At 34.3% G+C, this 25,972-nt stretch overlaps 1 protein-coding gene across 1 annotated transcript in view; it reads right to left on the reverse strand.

Annotated features, from left to right (window-relative positions):
* The window catches only part of LOC138703239 (protein fantom-like), a 172,108-nt gene that overhangs the window by 11,732 nt on the left and 134,404 nt on the right, over window positions 1-25,972 (reverse strand). The window contains exon 18 of the mRNA XM_069830959.1: window positions 3,666-3,735. Coding sequence (XP_069687060.1) covers window positions 3,666-3,735 — 70 coding nt within the window. The remainder of the gene's footprint in view (window positions 1-3,665; window positions 3,736-25,972) is intronic.

A 25,972-nucleotide genomic window follows, 5' to 3' on the forward strand; every position in this document is an offset into this window, starting at 1 on the left:
AAAACTGACAACAGATGGATTTTGGAAAATAGGAAAATTATGTAGGAAAATTGACATTTCACTGAAAACTACTACTTTTCCGAAAAACTTTGGATGCCAGGCATGAAAATGAGAGTTCACTCATTAAAATCCGTTCAGCCGTTTTCCCGTAATTTCCATTACCAGTTCAAATTATATATATAGAAGATTGTCTATACACCGAGCCAAAGTTTACTTAAAATTGGTCAAGTGTTGCTTGAACTTTATATAAATACGAGTACAAATATTTTGAATTTACAAATGACAATTTGTGTGCCAACGTAATAAATTTACAGAAGCCATTTCAACCATAGAAATTAAATTTAAATTATGGTTTATTTAATGACGGTCGCAACTGCCGAGGTTATATCAGCATTGCTGGTGTGCCAGAATTCTGTCCAGCAGGAGTTCTTTTACATGCCAATAAAAATACTGACATGAGTCTGTCGCATTTAAGTATACAAAAATGGCATCGACCAGGATTGGGATCGTACCTGCAACCTCAAGCACAGGTCAGCACTATACCGATTGCGCTACCCAGGCTGCCTACAAGCAGAGATAATTTATATTGCCATAATAAAGAAATATTCTATATATAGGGAATCCCTGTCAGGTATCACTGAGCTCACACACGCAAGTTGCAACAGCTGCTGACTGACCAACTCCCTAGCATTCTCTGTCTGCTATCTCCCCACTCAAGGCCATAGTACACATGAGGTCAGTCAGTGTAGGTATGTTAAGAACAGCTCTTCAGGTTCAGGTGTCTCTAATATTATTGTGTGTGAATTACAGCAGCTCTTAGCCACCTCATAAGTTAACACTAGAACAGAGAATTTTTGTATATGACACTTACGTGAAAGCAGAGTCTTGTAAAGAATTGTGTAGACAATAATTTGCACAGCAATTCCCTGGCATTCCGCTTCCACATAGAAATACTGTAAGAAAACTTGTTCTTAGATTTGGGAAAACAGAATCGATAAATTATATAATTCCTAGGCGAAAACGACGTGTTCTAACCGAAGAAAAACTTGATGAAATTGGATTACCATTAGAGCATTTTCCAAAAAAAGACTCTACGTCATATTTCACAGGATGTTGGAGTTTCAAAAAGCTCAGCCCATTGAGTTATTGCATTACTAAAATTTAAACCTTACAAAATGAGTGTAGTTCACGAAGTACAACTACATGACAACGTAAGGCATGTGAATTTCTCTAATTGGGTTTTGCAGCATACTGCTGTCCACATTTAATCATTTTCTCGGATAAGCCTTGATTTAATTTGCATGGTTCTGCTTGTTCACAAAGCTATAGGCACTGGAGCTTAGGAAATAACCGATTAATTCATTAAGTTCCATTTCATGATGAAGGAAATAGTGTATGGTACGCTGTAAATGCAAAACAAATAATAGGCCCATATTTTATGAAAGTACAATGAACAGATATATATGTACTGCACAGAAATACTCGCACCAGTTTCTCAGTTGCTGACAGATAACGAGAGGCAATATGAGTATTTTCAACAAGATTCTGTCACACCTCACATTGCCAATGAGTCTTTGGCTGATATAAGAAGGTTTCTGATGACAGAATAATTTTTAGAGAGTCATGGTCCACACATTCACCTGGTCTAACCATGTACAATTTTTATTTGTGAAGAACCTTAAAAAAATAGACGAATTTCAGAAGAAGAACTTTTGCGTGTGAATGCTGATTTTATCAGAAGTCCCCATTTATGGTTTATTTTATGATGCTTTATCAACTGCGATGGTTATCTAGCATCTGAGTGACATGCCAGCAAAATGAGTCTAGAGTCCAGTGCCAGAACTAGCATTTTCTCTTAATGGGTTGAGGAAAAACCCGAAAAACCTCAACCAGGTAACTTGTTCTAACCAGGGTATGAGCCCAGGCCCTCTCGTTTCACAGTCAGACATGCTAATCGTTACTCCACAGCAATGGACATTAGAAGATGTCAGGAATGCAGATGGAAACCATTTTGAACCACTCCTATAACATAGCATTGCACTCATTGCAGCATAATAATAAAATAAAATTTTATGCACGCTTTTATTAATCAAGTTGTATGAGCACTGACTATACATTGTGCATACTATAGCCTTGAGTGAGGAGATAATAGACCGAGAATGCTAAAAGTTTGTATGACAGTGATTTTAAGTTGTAATAAATAAAAAGAAGACAAATACAAACAAGAATAGCCTTAAAATAATTTCAAAACATTCCTAACTTTAAGTAATGCTTTATTTTGCAATTATATTATTGTACATAAAAAAGAGATTCAATACTGGTATATAACTCTTTCGGAAAGATATGGATAATTTCAATTTTAATATGGAAACAACATGTCTTATAATGGCTAGTCAATAATCAACACTGCGGATGTTCAGTTAGTCAAACAGCTACAGCATAGCTTTTCACCCAAGAGATTTAAATTCAATCAAGTTTTAATCCATTTTACGGTGAACAACAACGATGTTTGAGACAGACCTAGCAGGCTAGTTTAGTCCTATTCCTTCAATCATCATCTACTTATACAGGGTAATTCATTATTACGTGTAAATACTTTGTGTGTGTATTGTAGAGGTAAAACTAAGACTAAAATATTCTATACAACTTTTTCTCAAAACCTTTAATTCCAGAGTTACAGTAGATGACACGTTGTAGTAACTGCATAGGCATTTCTGTTCTCCCTGATGCAGTGTGTCGGCTAGACAGTTCTTCGTACTACACAGCAGTGGTGTTGAGGGAAATACACAAACATTGAGTATGCTGATATGCACCTTGTGTATGGTGCAGCAGAAGGTAATGCACTTGCAGCACGACGACGATACAGTGAGCTGTTTCCTAGATGACAATTACAAAGTCATCAGACATTTGCAGGTGTGGACAGGCGTATGAGGGAGTACGGTATTCGAAGTGCGCCACATACAGGACGACCATGTAGAGGACTGTGTTCTGGACATGGCAGATCAGGATCCAGCCGTAACTACTAGAGCAATTAGTGCAGCACTAGGAATTCCGCAAAGTACTGTATGGCGCATGCTTCGGAGACAACAGCTGTATCCATTGCACCTGCAGAAAGTACAAGAGTTGACAGCTGCAGATTATCCACATCGTCGACAGTTCTGCCAGTGGTTACTACAGCACAAGTTCCACGCAAAATGGCGTTAACAATGGAATTAAAGGTTTTGAGAAAAAGTTGTACAGAACGTTTTAGTCTTAGTTTCACCTCTACATTACGCACACAAAGTATTTTCACGTAATAATGAATCACTCTGTATATGGTGTACAGTTGCAATGTCTAAGCAGATAAAGTGATCTAAAGCTTGGGTTATTAAAACTAGAGGGGAATATTTAGGGTCAAGATAATAATCAATCTATTTTCCGACATTGGGGGGGGGGGGATTAGATAAGCTTACGTGAAAAATAAAAGTATGTTTTATGCAAGTATTTACATTCATTCAGCTACTCTGAAATGAGGAAAGATCATGTTTAGTCTTAAAGTTCTTAAATGCTAACAGATATTTCTGAATTTTAACAAATAAATCATTTACAGAATACAAAAGGGCTAAAATAAATAAAACTATTAAAAGCCATTTGAATAAAAATATAAACTGTATGAATAATCCTACCTTCTGATTTCTCATTTTTCTCATCTTCTGCCTCGGCAACAGAAGCCATTTTCATGACAGCGACTGAGTCCTTAAAGAAGGAAAGCAATAATGCAGTTATGTGAAAAATTAAGGATATTTTGACTATCGTTTAAAAATAAAACAATGATAAGTGTACGATTTCTTGAAATGTATGGAAAGGTCTTTATTCTGTTTAGTGATTAGTTCTACTAAAACAGAAGATATTTTCATAATTGATTACAGCAAAACAAAATTAATTTACTTGCACTAAAAAAGCTATCACTGCTCCATTTGCGTAAAATGAAAAATATTTAAGGGACCGAAAGACACTGTGTGCAGTGTTACTGTTGTTTAAAATATAGTTAATATAGCTCATAATAAACTATTTATGTGTAAAACGATAAATTGTATATATGTTAGTTTTGCGGCAATTTTTATGTATATGTATTATTCTGTGAACTATTAATAATAAATATAATAAATCTAAACTATAACACTGAATAAAGTTATATATTTTCCTTTGAACAAGTAGGCATTTTGTGCTCTGCTACTTTCATGGTCACAGAATTATTTCACATTACTTTTTCAGATATTTCGTGAATAACCTGTGCATTAGTAATTAGGAACTTGGAAGACCTATGTTTTCTGGGGAATAAGCACCACCACGAGTTTAGCATTAAGCTATCAAAAAGTTCTCAAAATTTCCATAGAAAAACAAAAGTTCAGATTTTTTTTTATTGTTTTGAGTGTCAGCACAAGAATCATTTCTGTCTTTTTGGAAATGTTTATCTGTGAAACAATATAATCAGGGAACGGATTTATATGGACTAAAAATATATGAAATATGTAAATATATATGTAGTTATTTTTACCAAAATATGGAATTAAATATGGACTTAAAATTATAAAAAAATGACTATGTACGTTAAATATTGGTACATTTTAATCAAACTAAACAAAAAATATAATGGACGTACCTTATCTTCCAATGTAGTTTCAACAAAACACAATTTTTATTGTCTGTTACCATAACAATAGGTTACAAACATTTCTTTCAAGTGCTGAAAAGTGAATCTTCTTCTATTGTCTCTGAGGATAGATTTATACTGACTAAAAGAGCGTTCGACGTCACAAGAAGTAACTGGTACATAATTCAATTTCACAATGTCTGCTGGGGATAAGTCCAAGTTAATCTTCACTGTTGATTCACCACTCATCACAGCAACAACCTTTTGTAGTTCTTCATATCCAGGGTTTTTTGAAAGTACAGTGTCCACCTTAGCTCTTACTGCATCTGCAACTTTACCTCTACCACGATTCAGTTGTTCCACAGTACTATTTATAATTTCAAAACTTTCAGATAGTGAAAGGTGCCTATTTTGGAGACTTTTGAGCGTTTTTATGATGCATGAAAATGTATGCTGAATGTGAGCTAAGTCATTCTTCACACTTATGTCACAGGTAACTGTTTTCGCAGTATCAATTGAGACTGCATCTTCAGAGTCCAATGCAAGGAGAACATTGTTAATAGAGTCTATATGTTCGGCATAATATTCAACTGCTTCTAGCCATGTACCCCATCTAGTTAAAATTGGCTTTGGTGGCAATGGAATTTCAGGGTACATTTCTTTCAACACGTTAACTCTACTGGGAGCTTTGAGAAATACTTTTTTCACTGATGAAATCAACAAATCTACTTTAGGGAAATTGTCTCTGACCACTTCTGCCACACGATGAAATGCATGCGCCACACAAGTAAAATGAGTCAATTTAGGATATACAACAGATAATGCTTGTCCAGCTTTGACCATATAAGGGGCAGCATCGCTAATAAAGAATAACACATTATCGTACATAATACCCTTTGGCCACAGGATACCCATAGCTTCATTGAACAGTTTAACTATAGTTTTGTTATTGCACTTTTCTAGAACATCACAATGTAAAAGAATTCGTTCAGAATATTGTTCACTTAACAAACCGATAACTACATTACCAACAAGTCTACCTTCTTTGTCGGGAGTCTCATCAATGGAAACCCAAATTGAACTATCTTTAATTTCATCTCTTATCTTCTGTATTGTCTCATCGTAGATGGATGGAGCATACGTCTTCCTAAGTGTTGACTCATCCGGGATTGTATGTTGAGTATATTTTTCAAGGAATTCCCTGAAGACCTTATTCTTTAGTTTGTAGAGAGGAATATCAGCAGAGATGAGAGAACGGCACAGGTCGATGTTAAACTCAGATCTTACATTCGATGTTGTTGGTTGTGTTAAAAACAATTGTCTCTGCTTGGAATTTAGTTGTTTGTTGGCCTGATGTTTACTAGTTGTAATGTGTTGTTGCACCAGGAACTTTTGTGTAGATGATACTGCACACTGACACAAATTACAAAATAATATTTTATTGTCAGTTGATAAACCATCTTCTTTAAATTCTGAAATGTAACTTGTTAGTTTTGATTTTAAATTGACTGAATGACGTACTTTTGGCATATTTACCGTCTTTATAGTATGATTTACAAAACTGAACCTATGTGTACTCTGACTGGCATTTAACTGTTGAGCTGCACAACTGAAGTCTGTTAAAAATTTTAAATTAAATTAATACAGTTTTGTAACTTACTTTCCCATTGTTGATAGGACTGCTAATTTTCAAATAACTCTGATGTTAAAGGGATTACTGAACATGTGTTTAAATCTCTATTGTTGAAATGTATTTTTAAAAGTTAATGGAATTTTGTTTTGTTTTATTGTTAAACCTAATATAATATGGACTGTTTTATATGAAATATGGAAAATATATGGAAATTAACGAAAATATGTACTAAACTCTAAAATATGGAAAAATATGGAAAATAAAAGTAGGATTTTTCAACCCTACACATTGTGAAACATAAAGATAATGCAAAATATAAATTATATTAGCTTTATAAGTAAATATGTATTTACATATAAATCCTTTCCCTGAATATAATAAAGGTAAAGGTAGCCCCTTCACATGCCATGAAGGCACTTGGGGAGCATAGAGGTAGAGCCCCATGCTTTCTTAACCTTAGTACTCAATTTGGAAACAATATAATACGCTGCCATATAGTGGAATCAACAATATTAGATATTTTCTGTTTCTTTAAAAAATATAAAATCAATTACACATGCACTGAGTATAAATCTGATAATGCAGCAGCAGCAGTAGCAGTAGCAGTAGTAGTAGTAGTAGTAGTAATAATAGAGTAGTAGTAGTAGTGGTGATGGCGGTAGTGGTAGTAGTATTAGACAACAATCCAGGATAGGAAGGAATGGAGAAAAATTGTTGAGACCAAACTTTGTTCTAAAAACTTGTAGCACCTGAAGAAGATGTAGTAGTGGCAATGGTGTTAGTGGAGGCAATAGCAGCAACAGTAATATAGTAACAATAGTAGTGGTATTGGTGGTACTGTGGTAGTGGTGGTAGTAGTACCAGTAGTGGTATTAGTGGTAGTTGTAGTACTGTTAGTGGGTTATTAGTGATAGCAGCAGCAGCAATAACAGTAGCAGTAACAGTAGTAGTAGTAGTTGAATTGAATTTAAAAGAGGGAGGGCTATAACAGCCTGCGACCTAAACGATCTATTGTGCATCCCCGTCATGATATCCCATCAGTCCAATAGTTTGATGTTGTTAATGATCTGAATCAAAACTATGGCCTGGGATGGTGGTGGTGGTGGTAGTAGTAGTAGTAAGTACTGGCATGTGGAATGATACATCATGTTAAAACAAACAACTTTTCATAGATATTTCCTTTACAGAAACTAGAAACAAACTGTTCAAGTAAAAATTTCATAATTTCATTATGTAGTAATATAGAGTGACTATCTCAACATAATTACTCATACACAAAAATGAATCACTGCACAGAGTGCTCACTTCTAATATATTTTGTATGAATAAACATGTTACATTCCACGAAAAAGTGAATAATAAACAACTATTTCGTTTTAATTTGTTTTTCATGTGTGACTGTGTGTTTTAAGTTGCTCACCCTCTAAAAGCTATGCGATTTCATGTAAGATTATAAAATTTTGGTAATGGAAACATTCACAGAAGTTCGTATGAACTATTACATTATATAACCTCTAGTCTAGATCAAGGTTACAAAACCGGAAGCATAAAACTTAAGATTTACTGAAATCACTTACTTACTTACAAATGGCTTTTAAGGAACCCGAAGGTTCATTGCCTCCCTCACATAAGCCCGCCATCGGTCCCTATCCTGTGCAAGATTAATCCAGTCTCTATCATCATATCCCACCTCCCTCAAATCCATTTTAGTTTTATCCTCCCATCTATGTCTCGGCCTCCCTAAAGGCTTTTTCCCTCCGGTCTCCCAACTAACACTCTATATGCATTTCTGGATTCGCCCATACGTGCTACATGCCCTGCCCATCTCAAACGTCTGGATTTAATGTTCCTAATTATGTCAGGTGAAGAATACAATGCGTGCAGTTCTGCGTTGTGTAACTTTCTCCATTCTCCTGTAACTTCATCCCACTTAGCCCCAAATATTTTCCTACGCACCTTATTCTCAAACACCCTTAACCTATGTTCCTCTCTCAGAGTGAGAGTCCAAGTTTCACAACCATACAGAAGAACCGGTAATATAACTGTTTTATAAATTTTAACTTTCAGATTTTTGGACAGCAGACTGGATGATAAGAGCTTCTCAACCGAATAATAACGCGCATTTCCCATATTTATTCTGCGTTTAATTTCCTCCCGAGTGAATTTATATTTGTTACTGTTGCTCCAAGATATTTGAATTTTTCCACCTCTTCGAAGGATAAATCTCCAATTTTTATATTTCCATTTTGTACAATATTCTGGTCACGAGACATAATCATATACTTTGTCTTTTCGGGATTTACTTCCAAACTGATCGCTTTACTTGCTTCAAGTAAAATTTCCGTGTTTTCCCTAATCGTTTGTGTATTTTCTCCTAACAACCCCCAAGCTGGAGGACCACCCCTTATCGGCTGTCCACGACTGCTTATTCAATATATTCGCAGCTACCCTCCATATCTGGAGGCCGTCTCCTCTATCCGCAACCTGAGGACGTGCCATGCCGTGGTGATAGAGACCCACAATACATGGACTGAAATCACTATTTGATAGAAAAAATTAAATCTTACAATATAGTCATATTTTCCACCCAGTGAAATAGTGAAATAAAGGGACATCTAAATCACTGATTTAGTAGCTGACAATACACTGAAAGAAAGTTAAAATATGAATACAACCCAATAGCTATAATTGTCACTATTTTTATTTGTACAAATTTGGACAAGACAATGTAGATTTGGAGTTAAAGATTGTCCCTTTTCGCATCACATCAATACAAATCACGCCTTCACAGTCCTAAAATAAAGAAAACATCACTTTCTCGGCAGAGAAATTTTTTTTACGAGGAGATTGGGGATGATGCCATTCCTTAACAAAAGTCTCCGGTCCAAAATCAGCTTGTGATGCATCAATCCTTCTGAATGTGCAGCTTCAGAATGCTGCGACTTGTCTGGTGTCACAGGTGTGAACACACAACCGGAACATGGTAAATCATGGAGGATGGTTTGTTCTGTCTCTGAAGTCTTCACTACTCCTGCCCAGTGACTAATGGTGCTCCTGTCTACTGCAGAGGTTCCAAAAACTTTAATTATCAGCAACAAGGAATTCTATTATGGTGCATTGTCTGTGATGATCATCACTGACAGATGCTAGTTTGATAATGCTACAGCAGTGCTATCTGGTGCAATGTGCTATAACTCCGTTTATAAATATAAGAACTTGAAATTGGTACATCTAAAATTGCAAACTCTTAACACTGGTGTGAGTCGAGAAAAAAAAAGTGGTTCATTACGGTACTTTCTAAGCAAGCAACCATGCTACCAGAAACCTGTAAACAACCTGTACTAAACCAGTGTTTCCCCACTCAGGGTTACACCTTAAATTTCGGTGGTATTTCGCACAAAAACCATAAATTCGGTGTTATTTCACTTTTAAATATATAACTTGTTGGCTATCGTAAAGCAAAATACATTATTTTATATTCTTACAAAGACTAGTAGTCTGTACCAACGAGAAACTTAAGGTTCTTTGTATTTTTTAACAATAATTGCAGTTTTCATTGGTACTTACCTGCTGTGCAGAGAAATTTGTATAACAGTCTCTTATCCTAGGTGTGAATAACATAAACCAATAGTCATCACATAATATTCAGGCTTTTTTTCTACTTTATGTTTAAAATAAAGTCACTCGAAATATGGTTTAAATATTAGATTTAAAATTTTGTATTAAAATGGGATCTGACTATCCATTCACAATTTTCTATATAAATATCACTGAATAACTTACTATATTTTAATCATCAAAGCTTATTGTATTAATTCACGATCATATTTGTGTTGCTTCCAATAAACATATCTTTTTGGCACTTTAAATTAAAATTTCATATATAAAATAAAAATGTATTTTCAAAAACGCTAATTTCGAATAAATTCGTGCTAAAACAAAAGTTTCGAGTTATTTTGCGAATTTAAACTTACGCCATTTTAACACGGAAGACCTTTAAACATAAACGTTTTCTCTTTTTTTTAATTATGGTTTATTTAATGACGCTCGCAACTGTCTAGGTTATATCAGCGTTGCCGGAATTTTGTTCCGTAAGAGTTCTTTCATATGCCAGTAAATCCACTTACATTCCATCAACCTGGGCCGAGATCGAACCCGTAACCTCGAGCACAGAAGGTAGTGCTATACCGACTATGCTACCCAGGCTGACACATTTGTTTTTATTGGCTGGAAAACCGTATTTCGTGAAAACCAGATATCTCTAGTAAGAAAGCTATTTCGAAAATTAGTAGATTTAAGATGCATAATTAATTAAACATCAAAACTTTTTAATTTTTAGAATGGTGTTTATCCAGAAAAATACTACATGATAACAATTTTTTAGTATGTAGTCCTTGTATTTTACTTCAATTTTTTCCGTTTTATTTTACATGCAGACTAGATCCCTACAGAGTAAATGATTAGACTTCAATATCACTACTGAAGAATTTATGATAAGGCTCATCAATGTCAAAAGGCAGGATTATTATAGACAATGAACAGAATGGATATAAAAAAAATTTCTTTCGTCAGCCTACACACTCAGATATACTGGTATAAAATTAACAAAGTATACAGTGCACTTTTCACAGTGCACAGCAATGCTAACCACTTAGTGTTCTGTTCTTATAAGAATTAAGAGATGAATGGAACATAATAATAAATCCTTATTTGAACTTCTATTTATAATAGTATAAATAATTTTACTTCATAGAAAGTTTGATAATATTATTATTCCACTGCCATGGGCGGAAAGGGATACTTACTTGTTTAAAGAAGCTCTGTCTCTCATAATACAACATACCGTATATTATTTACGTAATCCTAGCATTATAAACAGTTTATTATAACAATAAAAACCGTGCATAATGGGCACTTTTCGAAATGTATGCTCTAATGGTTATCTAGTAACACAGAAAAGATGAAGTGGTATACAAGAACATTCATTATCACCACTTATAAACAAATGTAGGTTGCTATGGAAACAAACCAGATTCTAAAAAATCATGACATCATCACATGAGACATGTGTACTCGAAAGTGTCAAGTCATTTTGTAATTTATTCTCAATTTATAACGTTAAGATTTCATAAAGCATTGTATCCAACTCGTGTATAATCTTGATTATGATGCTTGCGAAAATTAATGCACTCGATAATTGCATATGCACTAAACATTCATTTGTGTCATAATCTCCAAGATTATAACTCTTGTTCATAAAAATAAATATTACAATAAGATATCCACACACAGTGTATGTGCCTATGGTAACTGTTTGCTTAGTTAGGTATGATGTTATTGATTTTCAAACTTGTGTCACAGGTGGGACAGAAAGCAGATCTACCTTCTCACATAGTGAATAATTTTATACTATCCCTGTGAAAGTACAAATGGGATAAAATTTATTCTTTATCCTCTTTAAAGTAAGAACTTGTGTAAAAAATGCTACAAAAAACGGAAAGGAAAATGTTAGTTTTTGTGCAAAATATTAATTTTTATTGAGTTACAAGTTGGATACAGTGCAACATAAAACACACATTTTTATATATTTAAAACATATATTATATATATATTTATATATTAAGTACCCTCCACAAAACTGGCTTCATTTATACACCGACGGATCCTTGATCTCCAGAGAACAAGGTGCCAGTGCTGGTGTTACGTGCTGTCTCTTCTCACTTTATAGATCACTTGGATATGGAACAACAAGTTTTGATGGTGAAATCATTGCAATAAGTGAATGTCTCAGGAATCTTCTATGCCACATCAATAAATTTAGGAATGCAGTTATATTGTCAGACTCCAAAGCAGTTATTCTATCAATCGTCTCTAAACACACACCTTCATCTCAAACAGCAGAAATAACTAAAATGCTCTCTCAATTAATATCACTCAATAAAAGAATTGTATTCCAATGGATACCATCCCATTGTGGAATCCTGGGAAACGAGAATGCGGATGCTTTAGCAAAGAAGGGCAGCACTGCTACTTACAGACCTGTTACTAAATCTATGTATTACTCTGTGAAGAGATTTATTAAATCTACATACTTAGACTTCAACAAACAAAATTTGATAACACAATCCCAAGGGAAAAAATGGAACTCTCTGCATCATAATCCACAGTTAATTCCCGATTTACCACGAAAATCGTCTGTAGCTGCATTTAGATTGGCAACAGGCCATGACTGTTTGGCTAAACACCTGCATAGAATTGGAATATATCAGTCCCCTAACTGCCCATTGTGCAACTCAAACCAAGAAATGGATTCGGAACACCTCAAAATCTGTGCTTCATTGGCTGGTTATGATAATATCTTTGAAAAATATTGGAGTGCAAGAGGTCAAATGACTTTATTGTCAAATGGCTGGCATTAGAAAACAACAACAATAAACAACATATTTAAAACAAAAGCAAAGCACTCTTACAGCTACATACGAGTAATCACGTAATGGTATGGTTATTATCATGTTAATTTTACAATCGTTTTATCTATTAATATATTACCAGTATTTTATTTTTACATTACACTTCCAACCCTATCATTTATCACACAAAAAACTCATGAAAATTACTGCTTCTCACTTTTTAAGACTGGTATAGGTAACAATTAAAGAGTCGGATCAAAATTAATATCATTTTCATTTATTTTAAAAACTTTCTTTTTTTTTTCTAACAATTCTTAAAATCAGAACTTTCACTGAATCATCTTTACTAGAGCTCCATGTATCTATAGAGAATAGTCTTTCTGGAAGACGTTTTGAACTCTACAAGCAAATATATTTATGTTGTAACATCTGCAACTTTAGGTAGCTGTATTTCAACAACATTCGTTTGAAAAATATTACTGGAACTTAATTTCAATGACAATGGCTTACTATCGAAATTTAATGTTTTTCTTCCCTTGTAAGCCACTCACAAACAGTAAATAACGTAAATTGATTGCGGTTCCAATGTGCTGACGACTTATCTCATCTTGGGCCACTGCTTGCAGTGCAACCTTACCTTCCTTCAGACTTTCTATCATGCAGTAAATGTTTGAGAGTGAATTCATTTAACATAAACATGTTTCTTGAAACGAAATAACTGCAATGTAATCTTCAGTAGTACCGGTATATCGAAATGATAGCTGTCCAAATCTTGGATTTAAAATATCAGCATCCTAATCAATTCAAATGAACAAAAAAGAAAATGTAAATTAATGTTAGAAAAATACATAATGACATTTAAAAAAAAATTAATAATATTCTGAGACAAGATGTGGTAGCTATCAACGATAAAAATTTATTGAAAATAAATAATATATACTGAATATAATAAAGATGAATAGAGATGGTGATTGACGATGTTCAATGAAGATTTTAAAATGGTTGATGCAATTGTCTGAAGGGTCTTTTCAGGAACCTTTAATTTTCTGAGGATCTCCAATGTAAATTTGGGAATTGTTTCTCGTACACCAAACATAAGTCCAATGACATTCCAGTCTTGAATATTATATTTATGACTGAGATCATCACAGCATGGAAGGTAAATAGCGCACGTCTCTTCATGTAATTGCTTTGGTTGATCTTCATTAATTTCAAACCTTACTGTTGGGTCAAGAATGAGACCAATTTCTTTTATTTCGGTCAATTATTATGATGTCAGCATGCCGCATAGATCTTTGGGTAGAAAGACACCGAACTTCCTCATATACTTCGTATTCACCATGTTCCTTTAATCTGTTCGTAATTATTGAGCGGACTGTGTTATGTCTGTCAATTCACAGTAATTCGCCTTGAGAGCAGAAACCTAGCACGTGAGGTAACGTTTCATGCTCATTGCATCTCCTACAATGGATTATTGCTAAGGCTTCTACCAGGGGAGATCTAACTGCGATAACATTGGAGCTCATTTTAATGGCCTTGGTCCATTGGCCACAAGATAGACTTTCTTATTGTTAATCCAGGTGTTACCTTTTTTCCAGTGAGAGTAGAATGTGATTCCTTTACCTTTCCCAGGTAATGCGCTCCACTGATGATAAGAAGGTCATGAAGTTGTTTACGGATGTTACGTGGATTAATGGTTCCAATATCGTTGACATTAATTGGTAAGTGACGAAGACTGTCAGTAATTTCTGCTTGAAGGTTCCTTCAATTTCAACTATTTTGGGTCGCCAATCAGTTACTTTCCATTGCTTCCAGCTAATGTTGCTATATATATATCTACATTCTCCGAAATTATACAGAGTGAAACATAAGTAATGTCATTAACTTCAAGGGGTTATTATTTGAGATATTTCAAACAAAAAGTTTAACACAATTTTGCTTGTTTTTGCTTCCTTTTCGAGAAAAAATTATTTTATATGAAACACTTCACAGCGTATTTTTGGAAAGCTATTGAATTAATTCCCAGTATCCTCAGTCAATTTAAGAGAGCAGTGTATTACAATAATAAATGATTGAAAGAATTTTAATTTTGGTTTTTAAATGTGCATAAATTTGATCTGAATAAGTGTAAGTTTTAGTTCTGCAAAGGAATTTTAAAATGTAATGTACTCTGACAATGCTGTAAAGATTATTGCCTGGAGAGATGCAGCTCACATATGCGAGGGAGGATGAAACAACGAGAAATGTAAACATAACACATACAATTACTTTTAAAGACAGCTCGGGAAATTTGATTTCTTAAATGTAACTTTACTGGTTACGGTACTACTTTAAAAATTAAAGTAGGAGAGAATTATTTCTAATTGGGTGAAGAAAAATGCTTATAATACCACAAACGGAAATTTTTTAAATCATTAAGTATAACATAAAATAAACTCTTTTCTTATTGCCTGTGTTCACCGAATATTTAATTAAAGTTAAATTGAAGAGTTTAAAAATAATATTTTTAATTGTTTAACGTAAAATAAGCATATCATATTTTTATTTTTCCTCTAGAGTTTTAAATGTTTAAAAATTTTGTTTTTATAGCGTGAAATAAGCATAACTGTTTACTATTTCTAGAATATTCAATCAAAATAGGAGTGTAAAAATATTTCTTAATCTTTTCAATTTAATCTGAAATAAGCATATCTTATTGTTTGTGTTTTCTGAACATTTAATTAGGTTTAGAGTTTATTTTAAAATTTCCAAGATTTTATTTAACATGAAATGAGCATTGTTCATTCTCAATTCTCTAACACAGTTTAAACACAAAAATTAAATGTTATATCACCTATATTTTATCTTACCAGTTTAAAAACAATGTACAAGGCAATGACCTTCTACTTCCCTATTCAAAACAAGCCAGGTGAAAGGATTGTTCAGAGCAACACAAGTTAATGTGCACTCCCTACTGATTAGAGCATTGCACGATTTCATAATTCATGTGTTTTAAAATGCACATTTTTCAGGAAAATTATTCAAAACATAGCAAAATGGACTTTTTTTATTGCTCTTTACTAAAGGAATCATTCACCACAATCAATGATATTAACTGGTACTTACAGTTCACCCTGTATACTGACATCTGTAGTAAATTCTTCACATAAATCTCTCATTTACTCTTCATTTTTAGAGCACAACACACAAATTCAAGAAGCTACTTTGTTTCTTTTGGAAAGTTAGTATAATGTTTGCCAATTGCTTCCACAAGGTACCTGAAGTTTGTGTGATACATAACATTTCACTTGTAAGTTAGTATAAGATGTTTAAGATGCAAAAGACTTTAAAGTTCAACTTGAAGATAAGAGTTCGACAATAAAAACAACCAATATGCCTTTCTCACAGTCATGTTCATGTACTGGTGCCTGTTGTTAGGTTTTCCACAAACTTAATTTTCTTTATGCCTGGGCATTGTTGATTAACATAATTAGTTTTAAGAAAGAATAGATTCTTCTTAGTATCTTCTCAGACAATGTATAGTTTGACAACTTCAAGTGAAACCCTGTAAAACATGCCAACTTCTGGAATCTCTCTTTCTTTCTTCTCTCTCCCTTGCCCCGCGTCATTCAGTCACCAATCACCCCATAAGTATCTGAGAGGGGTGTGTGGGCATCGCGACCAATAGAAGAACCACTCTCCAGTATTACCACTATAACGGATTCTTCATTTTTGCCTTGACTGTCGGCTAGGAAGGTTCCATTATGCTAGCATTGCAGGCAAATAGTCAACCTTTTAATACTTTTGTTAGCAGGTTTGACAAACTGTGAGTGGACCTGCAAGTACAATACAACTGCAATCATAACGTTGCCGATTTCAGTCTAGATGATTGTGATTTGTGTTGTGTCCATGGGTGCGTGTATCAAGGTTCCTAAGCTACAGTATTATCAAATATTTAATTCACACCGATGGAGGCAGGCAAGAATAAAGTTGTACATAGTGAAGGAAGAAGTATTATTGCCAAGGTAATTGAGTTTTTTAATGCTGAGAAGAACAGGAATTAATTTAATTTGCCACTGTGTCAAGCAACAAAACGAGCTGCAACAGCAACTGGAAAATCGGAATCATTCATTAAAAAATTAGAAGAGAAACGAAAGTAGCCGACAGTAAGCAAACCAAATTATCCACACTGGGTAAAAACCGAAAAGTGAGCAAAAAAATCATATTGGATGACATGAATAGATGCATTACAATGAGAAAAATACAAGAGTACTACACACTATAAATGAATTCTATAATAATAATAATAATAATAATAATAATAATAATAATAATAATAATAATCTTATGTGTCCCTCTTACTAAATGTGGCAACACTGAGTTCATAGTGCTCTCTCCCTTCCTCCTGTGCTTTCTCACTTGCTCATCCCAAGACAGCCAGCGCTCACGTAGTAACTCGATCAGGGTTTCAGTTCAATTTGTCAACCTATATGTTTAACAAATTTTTAACTTTTCTTGGTTGGAAAACAAGTTTTAGCCTCACCTGGAAAGATGTCACACACTAATTTTTCTAATGACAGCATACAGGCAGTAATTTCTTTACTCTCACAGTCTTACCAAGAGTTTGCACACATTTGTAAGTGCCCAAAAGTAATGTTTCAGCAGTAATAGTTATTTTGATACTTTCTTGTTTACATTGTTCTTTACACTTTCTTTTTATTTCTGCTACTTTACGTCTTTTTTGCTGCCTTAAATTGTGGTGACTTTTTCTCTAGTGTTGTCTTGTTTCTACGCTTTCTATCCCTCTCTTTCTCTTTCTAAATGAGTTTCAAACAAAGCTCTATCTTCTTTTAGCTTCAAAAAAAGTTTCTTCATGCACTCAGTTGAGATTGCCTTAAACATATCTGGTACAGAAAAGCATGGAACTTTTATTTATATTAAATCTTAAGTTCATTAATACTGAAATTTTGTTAAGTATGGCATTGATTACAGACTTAACTTACAGCAAATAACAGTCACAGTGCTTTGATGACAACAGATTACTTTGAAAGTTCGAAAATAGTTGGTTTTAGCCTTGATATTAAATTTTGTCAAGGATGAGACAGTTAAAAAAAAAAAAAAAAGGTTTAAATCCTAAAATTGCAACTGTTTAACTTAATAATCATTTTGAGATGTAATGAATTTAAGTAAATGCTGAACAATTTTACATGTAACATCAAAACTATTATTGCACTACAAAAACTTTTGTATGTTTTTTGTTAACACACGGACAACCTAAGCACTCTGAAATTTCAAATTAAATACTGTAAATAAACTTACCTTTTTAAAGAAATTCTCAGATGAATATTGAAGAAAACAATTCAACTAGCATCCGGATTCACTAACAATATCCAAAATATAAACACTGATGTTTATGTAAGAATGACAACTTTGAAAACAAAACTTCAGTAGATAACTACCATGTGAATTTCTACAATGAAATAAGAATAACTGGTGCTGTAAATTTATCTTTCTTTCATGAAATATTAAATTGGAGGCATTTCCTTACGAAACATTTAAAAACTTAAAGTTAATAATATTTTTAAAACATAATAGTCAAGCTCAATAATATATTGTTACTAAAGTGGTAATATGTAAGCCTGAGGTTCTTCGGTTTCAAACCTATTCTATTCCTATACTACTGAAATCAAAATTTTAATTTTCGTTCACATTTTATGTTCTGGTGAATAATACATGAGAATTTGATAGATTCTAAAAATATCTAACAAGCAAACATTCTGATGGGGGCAGATAAGAAAGTTAATTTTTTTTCTCTTTCACCATGTTAATAATGTCAAAAGAAGGGCTTATATAAATTTTGGCCACTCGACTATCCAGAAAGTGATTTTCCCTGGGGCCGTTTACAGAAAAAGCACAATTGCATGGAAAGATTTATTGAAACAGATACAGCAATTGTTGCGCTATTTGTCAACATATCCCCTACTGGAATTGGGACATTTGTCATACCATGGGATCAATTTTTGTATCCTTGTGTCATAGAAGTCAGCCACCTGGGATCGGGATCAGCGTTTGACAGCTGTCTGCACCTCTCTGTCGATCCCATGATGACAAATGTCTCAATTCGATGGGAAATATGTTGAAAAATAGCTCAACAATTGAGGGCTTTGCCGGAAGAAAGGCGGATAGACCTATACGCCCTTCTTCGGGAAAATGGTTTAAAATGTAGTGAATAATTATAGTAGCGAAATTTTGTTTTGATTGTACTGTACATACCTGCAGGACAGGGCTGCGTGCGTGTATAACATTTTATTCAGGTGCGTTTTAAAATCTTAGATTGCATGTATCTCAATTCGCCATATTGAAGTATACGCCCTTTTTCCGGTAAACCCCTCAATTGTTGTGTCTGTTCCAATAAATTTTTCCAATGAAATTGTGTTTTCTTTTTGTTAGTGACACCTGGCGAACTTATTTTTTACGACCCTCGTAATTGCAGTCGAGTGGCCAAAATTTGTATAATGACTTCTTTTGACATTATTAACATGATGAAAGAAAAAAATTTAACATTTTTATCTGCCCCCATCAGAATGTTTGCTTGTAAGGCCAAAACAATCCAGAATTTGAAACCCATTCAATCAAGTTTCTCCTCACTTCTTTTTTCAAGAGAATTTTAATCGAAGAAAGAGGATTTATTCCTAGCATATCTGGAAGTATTTCATTGTGCATTATCATTCAAAAAGTGAAATAATTGGCTCTTGACAGTTATACCTAATTTACAGTAATGTGTTTTCAGGCTGTGCAAAAAGTTTGAAGTGTGTTCATTGTTTTAAAAGTTTTATGATATAATACACTAACATAATGCTTTAAGCATTATACAGAGCTTACAAACAATTTAAATGTTTGCTGTGCACACATCCTTTCGCCTCTTGGCTATCAGCTGGGAATAGCTGAAGACAGTGGAAGATAACGTTACAATCAGTTGTGTTCTGTATGCTGTTAGAGCAGGATGAGAAGTCTAATGTTGAACAAGTGTTTCTTTGCAAAGTATATTTCAAACAGAATTCCATTTGCTTTTCTCAGAATGTGTTTATTGTAAGATATCTTTTAGTTAGGTTCCCCTGAAGACATGGAATTGAACTGTTAGCTACAAAGTTTGAAACAACAATATCAGCGTTAGGGAAAAACACAAAGGCGGATAGTACTGAGAGAAAGTAACGTAGATGAAACTGTCAGGGAGGAAATCATTTCCGAAATTACAGGAATTTAAGCCCTACTGAATTACAGAAATACATTTCATACATTCAAGAATACATTTTTGTGAATAGTTTCTTGAATCTATGAATAAAGGATTAATAAACCCACAACCCAAGGAAGCTTTTAATAGAAAAAGGAACATTTTCTGCAGACGAGATAGTGAAGTGCTTTGAGTGGAGTGTGGCATTGTATGGGGCAGAAACATGGACATTACGACGACGTGAAGAGAAGCAAATAGAAGCATTTGAAATGTGGATAGGAGAAGAATGGAACGTATAAAGTGGACAGACAGAATAAGGAATGAAGCTATGTTGGAAAGAATGGGTGAAGAAGATCAGGAAGAGGAAAGGAATCAGTTGGGTTACTGGCTGAGAAGAAACTGCGTACTGAAGGATGCACTGGAAGGAATGGTGAACGGGAGAAGAGTTTGGGGTAGAAGAAAATATCAGATGATAGACGACATTAATATATATGGATCATATGAGGAGATAAAGAGGAAAGCAGAAAATAGGAAAGGTTGGAGAAAGCTGGATTTGCAGTGAAAGACCTACCCTTGGGCAGAACATTACGAATGAATGAATGAATGAATGAATGACACCCATAACTTTTGCTTTTCTTCAATGATTTGTGATTTCATTGAATGTGTCGTGCATTTCAAGCTCTATGTGCAGTTCAAGTTTGTCGAGCGTGACAAGAACCGAAGTCTGCTTTGAAGTAGCAGATCTGTCACAGCTCACTCGGACTTGATCCTTGTATGATCTGTGCCCTTGAAGTTTGCTGGCCTTTCTTAACCTCCCCTTCCATCCCTTCATGCTTTTAGCTGAGTAAGGATTTTAGAACAAATCTTGTGAAGTTTTATTTAGATGCAAGGACAGATAATTTTTATTAAAATAATATGATTAAACATCGACAGAAATATGTTTTAAAAATACATGATAGTTGTTGCTATACCAATTACCGACAGAAAATAGCTATAATTACATTCTTCACATAATAGTCAAATAAATCACAATATTTGTGTGACTATACGGATGTTGAAAGTATTAGCAATGTGCATTACAGGTACTATGTTCGATTTAAGTTAGTCAAGTATGACGAAGTTCGACAATCATTGATGTTCGCTCTGCAGAAGAAGGTCTGTCGTTTTTGTTCCACCTTGTTATAAAAATATTTGCTGTACTTCATTCCCACTCCTTCATGTTTTAGCATAGATCTTGCGATTAGGTTTTCATATACAATAAAACGGAGTTTGTAATGTCTTGGTTTCCTCTCTCACGTTTGAAAATTGCGCAATACTAGTCGGTATTTTGAACATATGCGTTTTTTTAAATATACTTGCACTATGCTATATTTATACGTATATTTTTGTAAATGTTTAGTCATATTAATAACAAGAACAATTATCTATACTCATTACTATGCGTAACTTCGTAAGATATGTGCCTGACATTCTTATGCAGCTAAAGCATAAGGCACAGGGAAAGAAGGAATGAAGGAGAAAGGTACTGAATGTATGTAAGGAGAGGAAAAGATTGAACAAATGTTAAGGGAGCTTTGGTTGTATAGAGACTCGGCAAACATGAACTGAACGTAAGACCTCTTACCGGTTTTCAATGGACTCGGTTATTTTAGTTTACATTCTTCACTTTCACGTACTGTTGGGATGCCTAAGGAGTAGGACGAAGTCCGTAATATCTTGATATCTCCTCTCATGTTCGAACATTGCAAGACACTAGTGTAAACAGTCCAATAATCGTTACTGATGTTTAAAATAACCAGCCATTCTACATTAAACATCACTAGATGATCCGAAAGTTTGTGTTTAGTGCACTACTAGTGCAAGGACAATAATTGATCTAATATTTTTTACCTTCTTCTTCTTCCTATCATGTATTAAGCCTGGTGATCTGTTATGGTCTCACTCCATCATTTCAGCAGACAGCCCAAAGATCTTGTTCTTAAAAGGCGGTAATTTAGTGCTTGGCTTGATATCCTTATTCTAGGCATTCTGAGATATAAGATTTCTATTTCTGTCTATAATTCTGAATTTTCTCTAAAATTGGGTCAATATTTAATTAATTCTTTCAAAATATCCAAATTTTTCTTCTTGTCTAATCTAGTATAGCAAGCAGTTCTCCTTAAAAACTTCATTTCATTGGCAGTGATTTGGTGTTCCCATTTACGTATGGTCCAAGCTTCACTTCCATACATGAGAACAGGTCTCGCCAGTGTTTTATAGGCAGACAAGAGAAGATTTGAAAATGTTATTAATGGTATTCATTGCATAGTTAAAGTAATTCAGTTTTGTAGAAATATCTTTTTCTTGTTCATACCTCAAATGATAACCCGAATATTTAAAACATGAGACCTGTCCTACAGGTTTATTATAAAGGCAAATTTTTGCTGCGAAGATGATTTTTTCCGATGAATCCCATTATTTTAGTTTTATTAATTGAAATTTCCATCCTGTATTCCGTAATATTTTTTACAGCGACAATAAATTTACATGGGTACATTTAAAATAATTCTAATCAGTTTCTCGAGATACTAACAGAAAGAGAGAGGAGAGACAGTATGGTTGGTTCCAACAATACTCAATAATTGCCCACAAAGTTATTAATTCAAAAGTCGCAGAAAGTGCAGTGTTTGATGACAGTGATCACTGATAATATGTGGCCCCCTCGATCCTCCAATCTAACACCATGTGACTTTCATTTGTGAGGCAGGTTGAAAGACTAAATGTATAAAACAAATCCGCACACATTGGAGGATTTTAAAAATAATATTCCGGACAAGACTATAAGCATTCTGGTAGCCAAGCTCTAATGAATGAATAATAATGTTTTCAATAGACACAACCTTTCTTTGGCACAGCGAGGGCAACATTTTCAACATGTTCTACGAGGTAGTAAATCCTATTAAGTTAGCAGTATTAGTGTAACCTGCTCATTGCTGCTCTGTCCTCAGCTGGTTAGCCAAGATGCAGCCATGTGTACAGCAAACATTTAGGTCTAAACTGTAAGGCTGTAATATGCTGGTAAGCTTTTCTATCTTTCTAAACCGACCGACCGACTGACCAACCAACCAGCCAGCCAAAGGACATTATGGAGCATGTCGACTCTATGTTGATTTCAGAAAACACTTCCACTCTGTTCTGTCTTTTGCTAGCTCCTCCACAGTTGGTAATTCCCATTTCCATGCATTTCCATCCGTGCATATAAAATTCCAAATTAATTACTTACTTACGAATGACTTTTAACGAACCTGGAGATTTACTGCCGCCCTCACATAAGCCTGCTATCAATCCCTATCTTGAACAAGATTAATCCAGTCCCTAGCATCATATCCCACCTCCCTCAAATCCATTCTAATATTATCCTCGCATCTACTCTTGGCCTCCTCAAAGATAAAAGGTTTATGTTATGCTCTTTTTTTATGATGATAGGTTGTTACCCCTTTGCCTAACTCCCAAATTGGAAGACCATCCCTTATCAGCTGTCCATAACTGCTTATTCAATATATTCGCAACTACCCTCCATATCTGGAGGTCGAAAATTCTAAATTACATTTTTTAAATTCTACGAAATTCTAATTAATACTTCGAAGAAACCTAATTTAAGTTTCTTAGATTTTAAAAATCCAGAGCTTAATGATGTGTAGACCTATATCGAAACAGTCTTAACAGCGATACTTTTGCTTCTAAATACAAGCCTTCTCTTACACTAAATCACGTCTTCAGTTCAACTATTAGAGATCTATATAACATCCTGGTAGGTTACTATTTACGATTTTCTGAATGACATCTATTAAAATTATATTTCTATCAAAATGACTATACACCGTGTCACGCTTAGAGGGATCGAAAAATATATGCTCACCTTTAAAATCAGATGAAGATATTGTTGTGATTTACATCTGACAAGATGCAGAAATTACCCAAGTTTATGCAGCAGTGGTTTAAAAACAGTTGCATGTTCATGTGCATGTGCACTAACGTTTATCGTGGAAACAAGCCTGGCGCCATTCAGTAGAACATTCTGTCATTGGACCATTCTCTTCATCGAGGTGACAATCAAAGGGAATGTATATCTGGACATTTTTCAGAACTTTTGTTGTTGATCAACTCCTCCAGGATCGGCTTTTCAGCAACATGGGGCTCCACCCCATTACTATGGAGCTGTGCGTGGCTTCTTGAATGCAAACTTTCACAATAGGTTGATTGGAAAAGGGGAACCCCCCCTTTTTTTAGTTGGTTATTTAATGATGCTGTTTGAACTACTTGGTTATTTAGCGTCGATGAGATTGGTGATAGCAAGATGGTATTTGCCGAGATGAGGCCCAGGATTCGTCATAGATTACTTGGCATTCACCTTATAGTTGGGAAAAACTTCGGAAAAAACCCAACCAGGTAATCAGCACAAGCAAGGATCGAACCCACGCCCGAGCGCAACTTCAGACTGGCAGACAAGTGCCTTAACCAACTGAGCCACACCAGTGACGGAGAACCCTAGCTTGGCCAACTGGGTCACCCGACTTGACGTCCATTGACCTTTTTCTAGGGCTTTATGATGAATGTTGTGTACCAACGTGGTACAGTTGACACTTTGGAAAAACTGAGACAACACATTATAAATGCAGTTGTGCTAATCACTCTACAAATGTTATGGAACACTTGGCAGAAGGTTGAGTACCTTTTGGATGTCTTCAGGCTAACTCCAGGCACACACATCGAGTGCACTGTTCATTCCCCGAAACTCGGAGAGTTTTTACATCAAGTTATACAAGTAGTTATGTTATAAAACCATTACTGTATTTATACTTTAAATTAGCGCTTATTTCTCGATCCCTCTAAGGGGGACACAGTGTATTTTTTAATCACATTATTCAAGTATCATGAAGAATTATTTATTACACTGGGTCCAGATTTATAAATGTGGTGATAGTAAGAATTATAAGATCTGTCAAAAAGTTTTTAGAAAAATATACATACTGTTAAAGCAATATAGTACTTTTAAATCTTATTTGAAACCAAACTCTTTGTATCTGTGTGTAAATAATGTCATAGAATCAATAACTTTGTAAATCAGCAGCCATGTGGTGCAGCTGTCTTTTGTATCCTGGGACGTCATCTACATACACATCTTACGGTATATCTTTGCTGCACCTCCAAAATCCGCTGTTTGATTTTAAAAAGATCTTGCAGGACAAAGAAAGAAGCGTTGCCACTTTTAGTCCTCTTGATTTTCAAAGCTACTTTCAGTATAATGTCATCATTTTCTTGTAATGATTGAAATTATACCGAAAGTAACTTCGAAAATCAAGGAAATTAAGAGTTGCAATGCTTTTTTTCTTTGTCCTGAAAAATATTTTTATAAACACACAGTGGATTTTGGAGGCACAGCAACAATATCTTGAGCATTGGTGACATCAGTGAAAGTTATAATAATTAAAGTAAGAATGGGCACTCTTATATGGCAAACTACAAACATTAATCAAATACCTCATCTGATGATACAATTGATATTATACATATACTGTGTAGAAACCAGTGTAACACATGCACAGTATGACCGAACACTTTCATGGTTGCTATCATTCAAGATATACAGTGCAAAGTATACCATTCTCACTACATCTCGCCAAAATATTGTAAAAAATTGTAGAAAATTGTAAAAAATTGCACAAAATTGCAAAATTATAAAATTGTAAAATGTTGTAAAAATTGTAATTGTAGTCTTGTAAAATTTTGACTTGTTCCACATCTTAAAGCTTCATTGTTAATGTTGTTGTCTAGTGCCTTGCATCTGGCAATGAAGCCATGTTAATGTAAGATCTATGGAATATAATAAATGAAATGAAATGAAATTCTTTAATAAGAAATTCGTTCATGAATATTACTGTGTTAACAATGTCAACTTACTGGATGTGTGTTACAGCAGTTATGCCTAAGCACATCATGCCAATATCCAAAAAGCATGTATATATAACACTTTGTCAAAATTAAACAAAGCGGTAACTGGAAGTACTCCAAGTGCATGGTGAAGAAGTACTGCGTCAGAAGGCAAA

The sequence above is a fragment of the Periplaneta americana genome, chromosome 7 (genome assembly GCF_040183065.1).
Source record: "Periplaneta americana isolate PAMFEO1 chromosome 7, P.americana_PAMFEO1_priV1, whole genome shotgun sequence".
In the NCBI taxonomy this organism is placed as follows: domain Eukaryota; kingdom Metazoa; phylum Arthropoda; class Insecta; order Blattodea; family Blattidae; genus Periplaneta; species Periplaneta americana.